The sequence below is a fragment of the Beta vulgaris genome, chromosome 5 (assembly GCF_026745355.1).
Source record: "Beta vulgaris subsp. vulgaris cultivar EL10 chromosome 5, EL10.2, whole genome shotgun sequence".
NCBI lineage: Eukaryota > Viridiplantae > Streptophyta > Magnoliopsida > Caryophyllales > Amaranthaceae > Beta > Beta vulgaris.
In genome coordinates, this window is record NC_079206.1 from 54,949,233 (window position 1) to 54,963,792 (window position 14,560).

At 34.7% G+C, this 14,560-nt stretch overlaps 1 protein-coding gene and 1 long non-coding RNA gene across 2 annotated transcripts; both read right to left on the reverse strand.

Annotated features, from left to right (window-relative positions):
- Positions 1-2,767: 2,767 nt before the first annotated feature.
- Positions 2,768-5,219, reverse strand: LOC130591633 (uncharacterized). The gene is made up of 4 exons (XR_008969563.1): positions 4,685-5,219; positions 4,044-4,257; positions 3,626-3,774; positions 2,768-3,380 (listed from the first exon to the last, which is right to left on the reverse strand). It is a non-coding gene; the product is annotated as an uncharacterized LOC130591633 (long non-coding RNA).
- Positions 5,220-6,395: 1,176 nt separating this feature from the next.
- On the reverse strand, positions 6,396-10,518 carry LOC104907875 (chaperone protein ClpB1). The gene is made up of 4 exons (XM_010696892.3): positions 10,263-10,518; positions 7,296-9,549; positions 7,003-7,200; positions 6,396-6,909 (listed from the first exon to the last, which is right to left on the reverse strand). Exons 2-4 carry the CDS (start codon positions 9,531-9,533, stop codon positions 6,619-6,621), a joined length of 2,727 nt encoding a protein of 908 aa, XP_010695194.2. The 5' UTR covers positions 9,534-9,549; positions 10,263-10,518; the 3' UTR covers positions 6,396-6,618.
- Positions 10,519-14,560: the final 4,042 nt, after the last annotated feature.

Here is a 14,560-nt window from a genome sequence, read left to right on the forward strand (position 1 = left end):
TTTGTTTCATCTAAAATAAACCAACTCTAGTTCGGAACTTTCGACAAATACTACTCAAATGATTTTAAATAACTAAAATCCAAAACATATATATAATATAAATAACTTCACAAATTAAACAAATAAATATATTACAAATACAACACAGTAAATATCCATAGTCCAACTCAAATATAAATAAGAGTATCTGAAAAAAAATAATTAAATAAATAACTATGATTAGCTTTTAATAAAAGCTTTTTAAAACAAGTCTGTTACACTAAGTTATCAATTTTTTTTCTCTTTAAGCAAACTACATGTTATACCAGTATGAAATTAACTGAATTGGTGCATGAAATCTTGATCTCAATTTCATAAGTAGTAGTTGAATGTGAGATATAAGATGAGATGTATTGCCTATGTAATAAGCTATTGAGTCAAACTTATTAAACTCAATTGGAAAACATCCTTTCACTTTAATTTTTATTGATTTATATTTAGTACATAGGATAAATTATAAGTTATCTCAATTGCCATGTGAAGAAAGAATTTATTTGCGTTCAGATGCATTTTCAGTAGAGGTAGGATATTTTGGAATAAATGAGATGTATTCTGCCGAGTTCTTAAATACAATTAAATGTAGAGGATTACCAAACTATAGTATATGACTCAAGGTTGTGGTATTAGTGATGCTCCTAAGTACTAAGAAATATTGATCAAAGTTTTGGACTATGTAATGGTACAAGATTGGTCGTTAAGCACTTAAGCGATCGCATTGTTGAAGGAGCTATATAGTATCTGGAAGTAATATGGGTGACAAGGTTTTCATTCCACGAATGACACTAACACCGTCAGATGCAACAAAATTTCTCATCAAGTTCCAAAGTACACAATTTCCTTTGGTTGTGTGCTTTGCAATGACAATTAATAATAGTAAAAAACAATCTCTTTTGCATGTTGGCCTATATCTTCCTCGGCCAGTTTTCAGCCACGAACAATTATATGTAGCCGTATCAAGAGTTACCAGCAAAAAGGGTTTGTAAATTTTAATAACCGATAAAGAACGTGGAACCTCAAAATGTTACTACAAATATGGTGTACAAAGAAGCATTTCAAAATGTTTGTTAAATACTCATATTATTACTTTTATTCAATATGTCATTTGTAATGTTCATCAACTTCGTTGGAATACGCTTTTTTTGGTATTTCCTCTTCAGCTTTTATTACAGGCAGACTTTCAGTGATTTAAAACATATAACAACATATATACATATATTATATTTAATGTACCAAATTATCTCAAAAATTAAACTTCTTGTGCATTTTTGCACGGATCCAAAAAGTAGTATATATCTAAAATCCAAGACAAACAAATGTCATGCTGCCACATGTATTCTTTCCTCCCACACACAGCCAATCTATATATATATATATGTATATATATATAAACAAGTGTCATGCTACTACATGTACTCTTCCCTCCCCTATACAATCAAATGAGACATTAAATAATAAAAGTGTGTGTTTCAAGACTCAAACCCATGACCTTTCATTTGATATGTTAATGCACTAACCAACTACACTACAATGCTCATGTTGGTATTTGTAAGGGAAAGAATCATGTAAAGACAAATATTTCTGTTTTTGAAAACTCCCAATGCACATTAATCTCTATTATATAAGCCAAGGCAGGAGATGTGGTGTCCTCTTTTGAAGTGACTAAAATACCCTCTAATAATTTTCTTTTTATAAAAAATTGAAAAATGAGAATCAATGAAACTTGTCATGTGAGTAGGTCAAAAATGGAATATGCAATACCATTAATAATAAACTAGATTGACATAATCAATTCACGAAATTAATTAGAATCTTCAACCAAAAAAAGTTAGCAACATATCGTGATAACATAATATTTCATATTTACAATGTTCAAACAATATGGTTTATTAACATCTATAATTGTTAAAGAACTATATTAAAGTCGCTGAAAAGAAAATCATTAAATCATCTACCAAATTTTACAGTGACGGTATTGAACAGTTAAAAATCATTCATCTTTAATTTAAAAAGGTACTAACATCTACAAAAGAACCTCAATAATTTATCACTATCAAAATAATTTTAAATCAAAAAAACATGTCAATTTCTACATAACTACAGAAGATTGTCGACGCACGCATCGCGTGCATATACAACTAGTTACTAAATAATTGGAGGCTTATGAGCCGAGACAAGAACTAGTTCAATTTAAATAGTCAAGTTCTACTAATTATAGCCATGAGATGTTTAGAAGCCATGTTGAAATGAAGTTAGGAGTTGAGGTTAACTTAAACGGTGAGCTTCTCAATTTTCCCTAGCAAGATTTAGAATTCAATTCCTACTTCAATCATTTGCTTGGAATTTAAGGAGAGAAGGAAATTGAGAGAGTCTTGCTTGTGTAAGGGAATCCCAGAAAAATTCTTCTTACTTCAAATAAAAAATGTTGAAATGAAGTTTAAATGTCAAATTCTACTGATTACTACGTGAGATGTTTAGAAACCATGTTGAATTAAACTATGGTTATAACATATTAACTTTTAGACTATTTTCTACATGTCAACATAATGAAAAATGATTATCCTATGTTCAGATATATAACTGTTTAAACTGTTTTTCATCTAAATGTTAAGAATAATGGTTATTCTACCTTCGATCCTTGGCTTGTAAAGGAGAGACTCCCTCTCAATATCTCTCCAATCTAAGTTCTCTCATTTGTCTTATATCAAACCAATGAAAACTAGAAGATATATTTCCGCAGAAAGAAGAGAAATTTCGCATATTTTGTCCAATTCAAGTAAAAAATGGAATTGTTCCTTCGACATAAACTCTTCAAAATATTTACCAAACTTATTACCCATTTTTCACTCTTTACTCTGTTTATTATTGAAGCAGTCGATAAAACAAAACATAACAACATCTGCTAAGGAGGAAAAGCTCCTAAAATAAACAGCATCCATCAATTGTTCAGTCGACCATCTCATCATCATCATCTAGTGTTCAAATTCCTGAATTTTAATCTTCTTTGAAGCTTGAGCTAAATCGTTCCTTAGTCAATTACGGACCTGAACCAGGACAGTAGCAGCATTCACCATCCCGCCATTTACGCTACGCGGTAAGCCAGTAAACAAGTCCCTCCGCCCCAGCTTCGATACAACGGTGGAGTTCTCGTCTCGTCTCGTCTATTTCCTCAGATATAAGCATTTTCGACAGTTCAGTCACAGCCTTCTATTCTAACCACCTCCTTATAGACCTTGCACCATACATACCCGTTCCTCCTCCCATAACAGTTAAGTGCAATTAGTTGGACATTTTATAACGTGCAATGCATCTACTTCGTGAGACCGCATAGCAAATGATTCCACCTGACAAGTTATTATAGAAGTTAACATAACACCCCACCAAACAACAAACATAACACCCACCAAAGTAGATTAACAAATAACCTACATCGTAATTCTACACAAGCAACCACATTGTGCATACAAAACCAGTTATTTGGATTTAATTACTACCTGTTGTCACTAATATTACTCTGATAGTTTAATTAACAATCAATAACAAAATTATATAGTATTGAACAACCAAAAAAAGAAAAAGAAATTACTACCTGACCAACAAACAAAGGAAGACAACCTGCTTGCTCCCGAAGCACCATGGAATATGGATGGCTTACAACCTCCCATCTTCTGCCAACTTTCTCATTCGTCGACTGTCTTACCCTATGGCCCTCAAATTACTCGCCTAATTACCGATTGCCTGCAATTCAAACTCCGAGACAGATGACTCTTAGAAAAAATAGAAGCATAAAAGGCAGGATTCACTAACTGCAAGAACACCACTATCATACAATAACAATTCCTCACATTTTCCTTTTAGTATCTGATCATCTATAAGATAAAAGAGAGGTTTCCAGTATGTATCGCTTACAATCATCTTTTTCGCTAACCAAAGCAAATTAATTTTCAAAACTAACATGAGTTATAAATTAATGATGTTTTTTGAGGGATAGATTAACAATGTTTTACCTTACTGCCACGCATAACCAGAATTTAGTTCATCCTTCCAAGGTAAAGAGCTCCATTTCTCCCTTCAAGTCTAATACTCCTGCAGACATGCACCTTCAATTTTACAACGCTGTGACATTGTCCCACCTAATATCATGACACTTATGATCTTCACAGCAATACTCTCAAATAGATCTGAACCACGAGCAGCACAGTCACCTACATTATCTCGAACCTGTAAATCACGCATCATTAATTTCATCGCTCAAGGTAACACTTAAATCCATGGAGCCTCCTCAATAAATTTAATCATATAATGTTTGCAGAAAAAGCTTCGGATAGCATATCAGTACACAAACGGTCAGCATATACATGAAAAGAGCACCACATATAAATCACATCAGAGATGAAGAAAAGGAAAACAGCGAGGAGGAAAAGATACTTCTTTTTCAGGAACATGGAGCTGGAGCATTTCCACTCTCCTGGCATAATCTGATAGATTAACAACTTAGGCTCTTCTTTTGCAATTGATCTGTTTAAGGTCTTACGCCCTCAAGACTAATGTAGTTGTAATATGATTATCTTTCACTTTAAACTTTCCCAGATGCAACGAAACGGCACAAAGACGGAAAAGAGCAAGTTAATAAGGACATGAAGTTCACCTCAAGTCCTCAATCGAACTTTATGACTTCAGAAATCCCGACCCTACCCCAGCCAGAAAAACCCCAAAAAGAAACAGAAGTATGAGGCAGGAACATCACAGCAAAACTGAAGATAGTTTTCGCCACTGCAAAAGTAAGGCACCCCGTTTCACTGCATTGTTAAAAAAAACTATATATAATTGTTATTGTGCAGGTCTTCATAAAACAACAGCTATGCAAGTACTAAATAAGTGCAAGGATGGATAAATATGGGCATCCTAGACCTGCTTGGGAGATCAACACTGGGTTAGTAAAGCACACCAGACAGTTAGCTAGCCTAGACTTGTCACAATATCAACAAAGGCGGTCCCCGAAACTATAACATAAAGCCCTGCAGAAGTTCCGGTCCATTCTCATGATCTCACATATCTTACATAGTCACATTCCAGATATTTGCTCTCCAAATAAGATTACAACACAATCCTTACTATCAAGTGTCACATATAAGCATGCAATGATTAATTGCAGTCCACAAAGGTAGGAGATACAATATTTCTTTTACCATGTCTGGAACTTCGCACCTTTGGTTAAAAACTGGTTCCGTCAAAAGGTTTTACCTGGACAAGTACACATTCAATTTAAATGTCGAAGCGGACTTAAGTTGTTCATGGTCATTGATATGCATGAAACTATTACATACAAAATAACAAAAAAAAATGAAGAGCTCATTTCCAAGAAAGCATAGAATAATATACCAGGTCGACGATGACAGCAGCGTTACGAGGATCATCTTCATGTATTCCCTGCTCAACTTTACCAACAAGGTCAGTTCCAACATCAGCTGCTTTTGTGTACATAGCATTACCCAATTGAGCAAAGAGGGCAACAAAGGAAGCTCCAAAACCATAACCAACAAGGAGAAGAGGCACTGGAAAATGTATATCCAAGAGTTAAATCATCATAACAACTTTACCAGCACATATATATATCATTAACAAAGAAAATATGTTTTTCTTGTACATCTTCATTCAATAGCCATGGCGATCTAACAAAGGGGGGATTCATCAAAAAAATATTTACACAAAAACATGGCACAAAGATACAATATCCATACAGCACTTGTGATTTCCATCACGAACTACTACAACAACTTGTAAGAACAATTCCTAAGATCTACTAATATTAACTCTAAGTCAAGCAACAATATCCAACTAACATATTATAGTCAAGCAAATTATAAGGTAAAAGTATAACATAAAAAACAAACAGATGATTGCAAGGTGACAAATTCAATTACTACATGTCCCCAATGATCTTAGTGAAGATCTGGAGCAGAGTACCCAAACCATCCTTTAACTACCAAAATCCCCAATCTGGTAAAGTTAAGAGTGAGAGCCGATTCCTTTTATTCCGGTACAAATTAGTCTAAGAAAAACAATCGATATCGAGACAGAACGCGATTTAAATAGCAGCTTCCACCGTTCTTGAACTAAAACATACAACCAAAAATAGGAGAGAAAATGGTGATTAATGGAGAGGAATTTGGATCAAAGAATGCAGATCAATGAGTGAAATGGAATACAGGAGAAAAGAGAAAAAAGGAGACAAAGGAAATGGTATAAGCAAAGGGCAAGAAAGCAATTTCAGGTAACAGTAGAAAGAACTCTTGCTTTTAGAGGGCTAAAGGATTTATTATTGAAAAATCCTCGATAAAACAAAACAGCACAACATCTGCAAAAACCAACATAACAACTTTTATATGGACACAACCCAGAAGTGACAAACGGCATTACAACTCTAGAGACAACTACGCTATATACAACTTGAAGCCAAACCAACTATAACAACCCCTAACATGCAGTCTCATATTTCTTTTTCCTTTCTTCTTTAAGTTGTAGACCCATGAAAAGAAGGGGAAAAGCTTCTAAAAGAAACAAAAATCATCCGTCAGTTTTTCAGTCCACCATCTCATCATCATCATCTAATTCCTGAATTTTAATCTTCTTCGCAGCTTGAGTTATACCACTCCCTGGTCCATTAGGGACCTGAATCAGGACATCAGCCTTTTGTCCAGTAGCAGCATTCACCATCCCGCCATTTTTCTCCACGCGATAAACAAGTCCCTCCATCCCAGCTTCGATATAGACGGTTGAGTTCTCGTCTATTTCCTCTCTTATAAGCATTTTCGACATTTCAGTCACCACCTTCTTTTCTAACCACCTCCTGATAGGCCTTGCACCATACACCTAATGACCACCAAATAATTAACATGTTAGTATTACAATTTGATTCCAAACACCATGAAGAAAGAACACTGTTTAGACAGCAAAAATACTTACTGGATCATAGCTTTCTGCTAAGACATAATCCAGAGCAGCATCTGTGACTGCCAAAGCGATTCCCCTCTCAGCAAGACGCTTTGCAACATCCTTCATTTGCAGCCTAGCAACTCGCATTAGCTGCTCATGTGATAAAGGATCGAAGACTACAATCTCATCCAGACGATTTAGCAGTTCAGGCTTGAAATGTCTCCTCACCTGTCAAATATAATGCAACATTGTTATACATCTACTACCAATCAGAAGCATATAGTCGATCAAACAAGTAATAATTGGGGTTGTAAAAACAATACCTGTTCCATCACTTTTTCTCGAGCAGCATCCATTGAACTCTTGCCTACAAGCCCAGAGAGGAGATGCTCAGCCCCAAGATTAGATGTCAGAATGATCACTGTATTCCTGAAGTCAACAGTCCGGCCTTGGCCATCTGTCAGTCTACCATCATCGAGCACTTGCAGGAGAGTGTTAAAAACAGCAGCATGCGCTTTTTCGACTTCATCAAATAACACGACACTGTATGGCCGCCTTCTGACAGCCTCAGTTAGTTGCCCACCTTCTTCATGGCCAACATATCCTGGAGGAGCACCAATCAACCGGGCCACGGAATGTTGCTCCATATACTCTGACATATCAATTCTCACCAACAGATTCTCATCATCAAAAAGTTGTTCTGCAAGAGCCTTCGCGAGTTCAGTTTTCCCGACACCTGTTGGTCCCAAAAATAAGAAAGAGCCAGTTGGCTGCTGCGGTCTCCCTAGTCCAGCTCTGGATCTCAGTACAGCCTCTGCAACTGCTGCAACTGCACTGTTTTGGCCCACCACTCTTTGGTGCAATCTGTCTTCCAGCCCAATTAGCTTCTCTTTCTCATTCTCACCAAGCCGAGTGACTGGTATACCAGTCCATCGACTTACCACCTCTGCAATGTGCTCCGGCCCAACAGTCTCAGTCAACATTTCTACCTCGCTAGAATTAGCTTCAAGCCTCGCAATAGCTGCCTCAACTTCTTGGATTGCTCCATATCTTAAATCCGCAGCTCTAGCAAGATCGTATCTTCTTTCAGCCTCTTGAGCAGCAAGAAGGAACTCTTCCCGTTTTTGCTTGAGACGGCGGATCTCATCGATTCTCTCCTTCTCTTTCTGGTACTTCATCTTTAAAGGTTGAAGTTTATCTCTCAAATCATCAAGCTCCTTATTAACTTCCACAAACCGTGCCTTGCTAGCCTTGTCCTTCTCCTTCTCAAGAGCATGGAGCTCAATCTCTAGCTGCATTCTCTTTCTCTCCAAATTATCTATCTCCTCGGGCTGGCTGTCAAGCTGAACTCTGACATTGGCACAAGCCTCATCAACCAAATCAATAGCTTTATCAGGCAGATGACGACCTGTAATATATCTGGCAGATAACTGTGAAGCAACCACTAGGGCTCGATCTTGGATCCTAACACCATGGTGGCCTTCATACTTTTCCTTCAGACCTCGAAGGATGCTAATTGTATCAGGAACACTAGGCTCAGCTACGTACACTTGCTGGAAACGCCGTTCGAATGCAGCATCTTTCTCCACATACTTCCTGTACTCCTCTAGGGTTGTTGCACCAATGCAACGAAGTTGGCCCCTAGCAAGCATAGGCTTGAACAAGTTCGCAGCATCCATGGAACCTTCAGTCCGTCCTGCACCTAGGACAAGGTGGATTTCGTCAATGAAGAGGATAACTTTTCCTTCAGCTTCTTCCACCTCTTTCAATACTGCTTTCAACCTTTCCTCAAATTCACCCCTATACTTTGCTCCTGCTACCAGAGCACCCATATCCAATGCAATAAGCCTAACATCAGAAAGATTGCTCGGAACGTCACCACTCACAATCCTTTGAGCCAAGCCTTCAACAACAGCAGTCTTACCCACACCAGGCTCACCAATCAACACCGGATTGTTCTTTGTCCTCCTTGAGAGGATTCTTACAACCCTACGAATCTCCTCATCACGACCAATCACAGGATCAAGTTTCCCTGCCTGCTCCACCAAATCACGGCCATAAGTCTTGAGGGCTTGGAAGGTGGTGTCTCCAGTGGCACTTTCTACTTTCTTATTATCCTTCCCTCGAAGCTTCTCAACCTCAGCCTTAACTTTAGCCACTGCAACCCCAGCTTCCTTGAGCAAATCACTGATTTGAGAATCCTCAATAATCCCCAGAATTAAGTGATCAACTGCCAAATGGGTATCCCCACGAGCTTTTTGAAGGGATTGAGCACGTCGAATAGCTTTGATCAAAGTTGTGCCTGCTGGGATCTCATCAGGTGGAGGGCTCTGTGAAGGAAGATTCTTCACAGCCCTCTTGAATACTCTTTCCACAGAATTTGCAGCCTCATCACCATTACCGGCATGAGATATCGCTTGCCGAAAAATACCACCAGGTTCACCAACCAAAGTGGTGGCCACATGGAGTGGTGTTATCTGAACATGCCCATTGGTCATTGCCAATTCATGAGCAGAGACTAATGTCTCATTTGTCTTGTGGGTGAACTTTTCTGGATTCATTGTTGATCAGAAAATCCTGCATTTTACATATTCAGTTAAATTTAACCATCCAACAAAATATTGCAAGTCAAAGGTATGCAGCAATACAAAAGTACGAAAGAAACACAAGAACCCACCCAAAAACCCACCAAATTTAAGCAACTATATATCAAATGCTTCCTAATTAAACAACTTCAAGGTAACTTTACAAACATAAGTACATTACCCACAAATGGATTCACAATTTCAATTGCAATGTAACCCAGAAGCCAAATTTTACACATAAGTTTTCCATACAATATTTAAAGATCCGAGATTCTAATATCAAATAATCATAATGTTCGCATGCAACAGAACTCACAACAAGAATTACGGAATTCTCATGTAATCACGCTAAATTTTCCTTACAATTATATCTCCCAAATTCTTGTGAACGCTAAAATGTTTGAATTTTGATAAGATAACATTATAACATACCAAGACATTTGAAAAAATTACGTCTCCAAAATCAATCAGAACAATCAAAATAAAAGCATTAATAATATAAAAGGGCAAACAAAATTTGAACAGATATATAATGACGTTGAAGAAATCAAACTACAGTACAATTGCTATACTAAAACAGAGCAGAAACAAACTCAACACGGTATAAAATAAAAAACACTTCAACAAAATAAAACAAGCAAAATTACAGAACTACATGGAAAATTATGAAACAAAAAATGAGAAAGACAATAAGGAAGTACGTACCTTGAAGAAATGGAAACAAATGGTTGAAGAAAATTGAAAGAATTGAGTGCAATTGAAGAAAGAAACTATCGAAGAAAGAGTGGTAGTTATGAGAGAGTATGTGAAATACTTAGTTTTGAGAAAGTTATGGAGTTCTGAGATGAAGAGAGATGGGAGGTGGAGTGGGGTTTTTGTTGAGGAGAGAGAGACGAGTCTAGAAGTTGAAAGATTTCGCGAGAGAGTACTAGATGTTTCGTCTTCTTTCTTTCCACTTTTTTTCTCTCTTTTTCCTGTTTTTGGTTGGGGGTCAAACCGTCAGAGAAATATCATTACAATTTACAACTATAATTACAGTAAAAAAAAATTCCTTACATTTTATCTTCTGTCTTTTTTTTTTCAAAAAAAATAAATCATTAACAATATTTATTTTTTTAGATAGTTACAACTTATAAGAAGACATAGGCTATGTTCAGTTCACCTTATTTTTGCTTATTTCAGATCTTATCAGATCAGATTAGATCAGATCAGATCAGATCAGATTAGATCAGATCAGATCAGATCAGAAAAAATAAGTTCAGATCAGATCAGATCTCTCAGTTTTAAAATTTATTTTTACTATTAAATATCTTTCATTACATATTAGTAAAAATTATAATAATTGAATATTAATAAAGTACTCATTGAGACGAATCAAACAAGATCCCACATGACTATATTTTTTCTTATATATTGAGAGAAATCTAAAAGATAAGATCATGTAATCAGATCAGTTCAGAAAAAATAAGTTCAGATCAGAAAAAATAAGTTCAGATCAGATCAGATAAGTTCAGATCAGAAAATTTCAGGTGAACTAAACATAGCCATAATATAGACGGGATTTGATTTTTGATTTTAGGTAGTACTTCTTAAAAACTTTAATTAACTAATCTCTCGTTGATAACTTGACATTCGTAAATCACAATAAATTAAATTTATGTTGGTATTATAATAAGAGTTTTTGGTTAGTTATTTGTTATAAACTTATAATCATAGTAATCAAAAAAAAAAAAAAAACTTATAATCATAGAATGAATTTAGAGTGGAGTTATTGGCTGATCTCATTATAGATAATGAGAAGAGAGGGAATAAAAAGCATTAAACAAACAAACAAAAAAAAAAAAAGGAGGAAAGAGGAGTTTGATTAGATCCTGGGAACGATCAAACCCCCATTGCAAAAGTTGGATCATCGCCACATGGCACGCGAGTTGAGAGGAAGCTGAAAATGAAGCGTCCCCCACTTCTACTACATGGCGACATCTAGTCATCCTTATTTCTCCAATCTAATGGCCTATATTGCTCAAAATTGTTAACGTTGCAAATTTTTACAACGAGTATTTTGTCAGTTTAATTTTTTTTAATTTTAAAAGATACGGAACAACTATTTTTTTTTGTCTATAAATAGAAACCAATATTGAGCTATTTATACACATCTTATTTTTGAGTTAATTTTGTTATTGAAATTCATATTTGTTTCCTTTCATCATTTATCCACCGCCACAAAAAAAAAAAAAAAAAAAAAAAAAACCTCTCCTAATAAAAATGAGTTATGGATCCCAAAATCGGTAAAAAAAAAATCCTTCAAAATTCAAAAGGCATCAACAACCTCACATTAATCCAACTTAGGGTGCATTGTGTTCAACTTAAAAAATTAAGTTTCAGGTCCAATAAGTTCAGATAAGTTCAGATAAGTTCAGATAAGTTGCAATAAGGTCTAATAAGTGCAATAAGTTCCAATAAGGTCTAATAAGGTCCAATAAGTTCCAATAAGGTGCAATAAGTTCCAATCAGGTGCAATAAGTTCCAATCAGGTCTAATAAGGTCCAATAAGTTCCAATCAGGTCTAATAAGGTCCAATAAGGTCCAAATAGTCAATGTTTAATAAACATTTGTATTATTGTCCACTATTTTGTTATTCATAATTTCATATCACTATTAGCGGATTATGCTATTATTAGAATTTTAATTAAAGTACCACAATGATTATATAGTATTATACTTGTATTAGTGTCTTTATTATTATTTATTTGTATTATGTCTATTATTTTATTATTTATTTGTATTATGTCTATTATTTTATAATTCATATTACTATTAGCTGATTATGTTATTATTAGAATTTTTTATTAAAGTACCACAATGTATAGTATTATACTTGTATTATTGTCTATTATTTGATTATTCATATTGCTATCGAATAATATTATAATCATGGTCAAATAATTAAGGTTAACAATAATAATAATAATTATAATTACAATATTTTGCAATTCGCTCGTCTTTAAATAACTAGAGATAACATGTTTTCGTTACTAATAACTATGAAAGATATAAATGTTATCTATTGATTGCTTCATTATCATCACTGGAGTATCTTTCTTCATCTTCGATAATTAATAATCATTATTTTTTAAAGGACGAATTATAATAATTATTATTCCATAAAAAATTTTGAGGGGTAGTATTTACGTTAGTGGTAATATTTATGTTATTCATGGTCAATGTTTTTGTCTAATAAGGTCAAATAAGTTTCAATCAGGTTCAATAAGGTCTAATAAGTTTCAATCAGGTCCAATAAGGTCTAATAAGTTTCAATCAGGGTCAATAAGTTCCAATAAGATCCAATAAGGTCAATCAGGTTCAATCAGGTCCAATAAGTTCCAATCAGGTTCAATCAGGTCCAATAAGTTGAATCAGGTCCAATCAGGTTTAATAAGTTCCAATAAGTTCAGTTCAGGTTCAATAAGTTCAGTTCAGATAAGTTCCAATAAGTTCAGGTCCAATAAGTTGAATAGAACGCACCCTTAATTCTCAAACTAATCGAAATTTTCATTTAGGATACAAGTTACAAAATATGATTTATCCTACTCAACTTAACCAACAATTCCCCAACATAATATGAGTTTCTCAAATACACCTTCTTACCCAATTTGCTTCACATTAACAAGAAAATCAGTACAATTCGAATGAAAATTATCACTATTCTCAAGATGAAACATCATATTCCATCCTAATGATTATGACCAAGCTCCACGCCCTACTACTTCAACACAAAGAAATGTAGGGACCTCTGATGAGCCTTTCGCATACGCTACTACTGAGAATCGCATAGCAAGTCAAGAAATATATATGAGCAATATGGGTTGGGTTCGAGACCAAGTTGTGCATAGACGTCTCAAAGCAAACCTCGTAGAAAACATTTGGCTTAAATTTGGCAACATACATGTTAATAAAGCTGCTAAGTTTTCTAGTGTTATATATAATGTAATTCTATATGTTTGTGTGATTTCTGTTATTTACTGTAATATTTTATTATTATATTTTTTGATTTTATATTTAAATCGATAGTATTAAGTTTATTACCGTATCTAATTATGTACAATATTAACGAAATTATTTTTTTACTAATAGTTTTTAATCACAAACATAAAAATTATTTATATTCAAGAATCATAAGCTGATTCTTAATAGAACATAATAAAAGAAAAAAGATAGGATGGAAAGAAAATTGAGTAGAAAGAATATATGATAGGGTATGGTAAAGAATAGAAAATAGAATGGAAGATCTAAAATTATAATATAAATCATGAATGAGGTCGAAGAGAGAGGAAGTATTAAAATATTTGATGATCCATTCTTGTCCTGGGTGATACGCCCCAAATTATTTACCAACGTGCATTTGAAGTCTTCAAAAATAAAATTTATATATATTGTCTTTAAATGATTTTTTCCACAAATACCAACATGAATATTGTAGCGTAGTTGGTTAGCATTAGCATATCAAATGAGAGGTCATGAATACGAGTCTTGAAACACAATTGCTTAATGTCTCATTTAATTGTGTGGGGGTAAGAGAGTATTTATGTGACAGCATAGCATATATATATATATATATATATATATTGGTTATGCTCTTAAAACTCAATGTTAAAAGAAATATTCAGAATTGGACACCAAAAAATTCATATCATGTCACGCTTATGCCAATTTTTCAAGGTAGGGGATCATGATTCATGCACATCGCATCCCACATGTGCCGGGCCTATTTGTGCATCACGGCCATACGGGTGAGCCTCTTGGTAATTTTAATTATTTCTGAGGGGGCTCGCAATTGGAAGGACTGTCAGTCAAGCTTGTGTGAAGCTTGTGCTGAATCACAAAAACAATAGCCACGCACGACCTACCACCATACCTCTCGTGCTCTATTAGGCTAGTTGAGACTTAGAGGGCTCGTGCCAGGTTGGTCGACAGACATTTAATGAGTTGATGTAGATGAGAAATAT

What these genes read in the sequence shown, in the direction of transcription:
- LOC104907875 (XM_010696892.3), bottom strand. Translation starts at nt 9,533, where the DNA reads ATGAATCCAGAAAAGTTCACCCACAAGACAAATGAGACATTAGTCTCT. An exon ending in GAGAAAAAGTGATGGAACAG is followed by an intron (nt 7,201 to 7,295) that starts GTATTGTTTTTA and finishes TATATTTGACAG; the next exon opens with GTGAGGAGACATTTCAAGCC. An exon ending in TAGCAGAAAGCTATGATCCA is followed by an intron (nt 6,910 to 7,002) that starts GTAAGTATTTTT and finishes GGTGGTCATTAG; the next exon opens with GTGTATGGTGCAAGGCCTAT.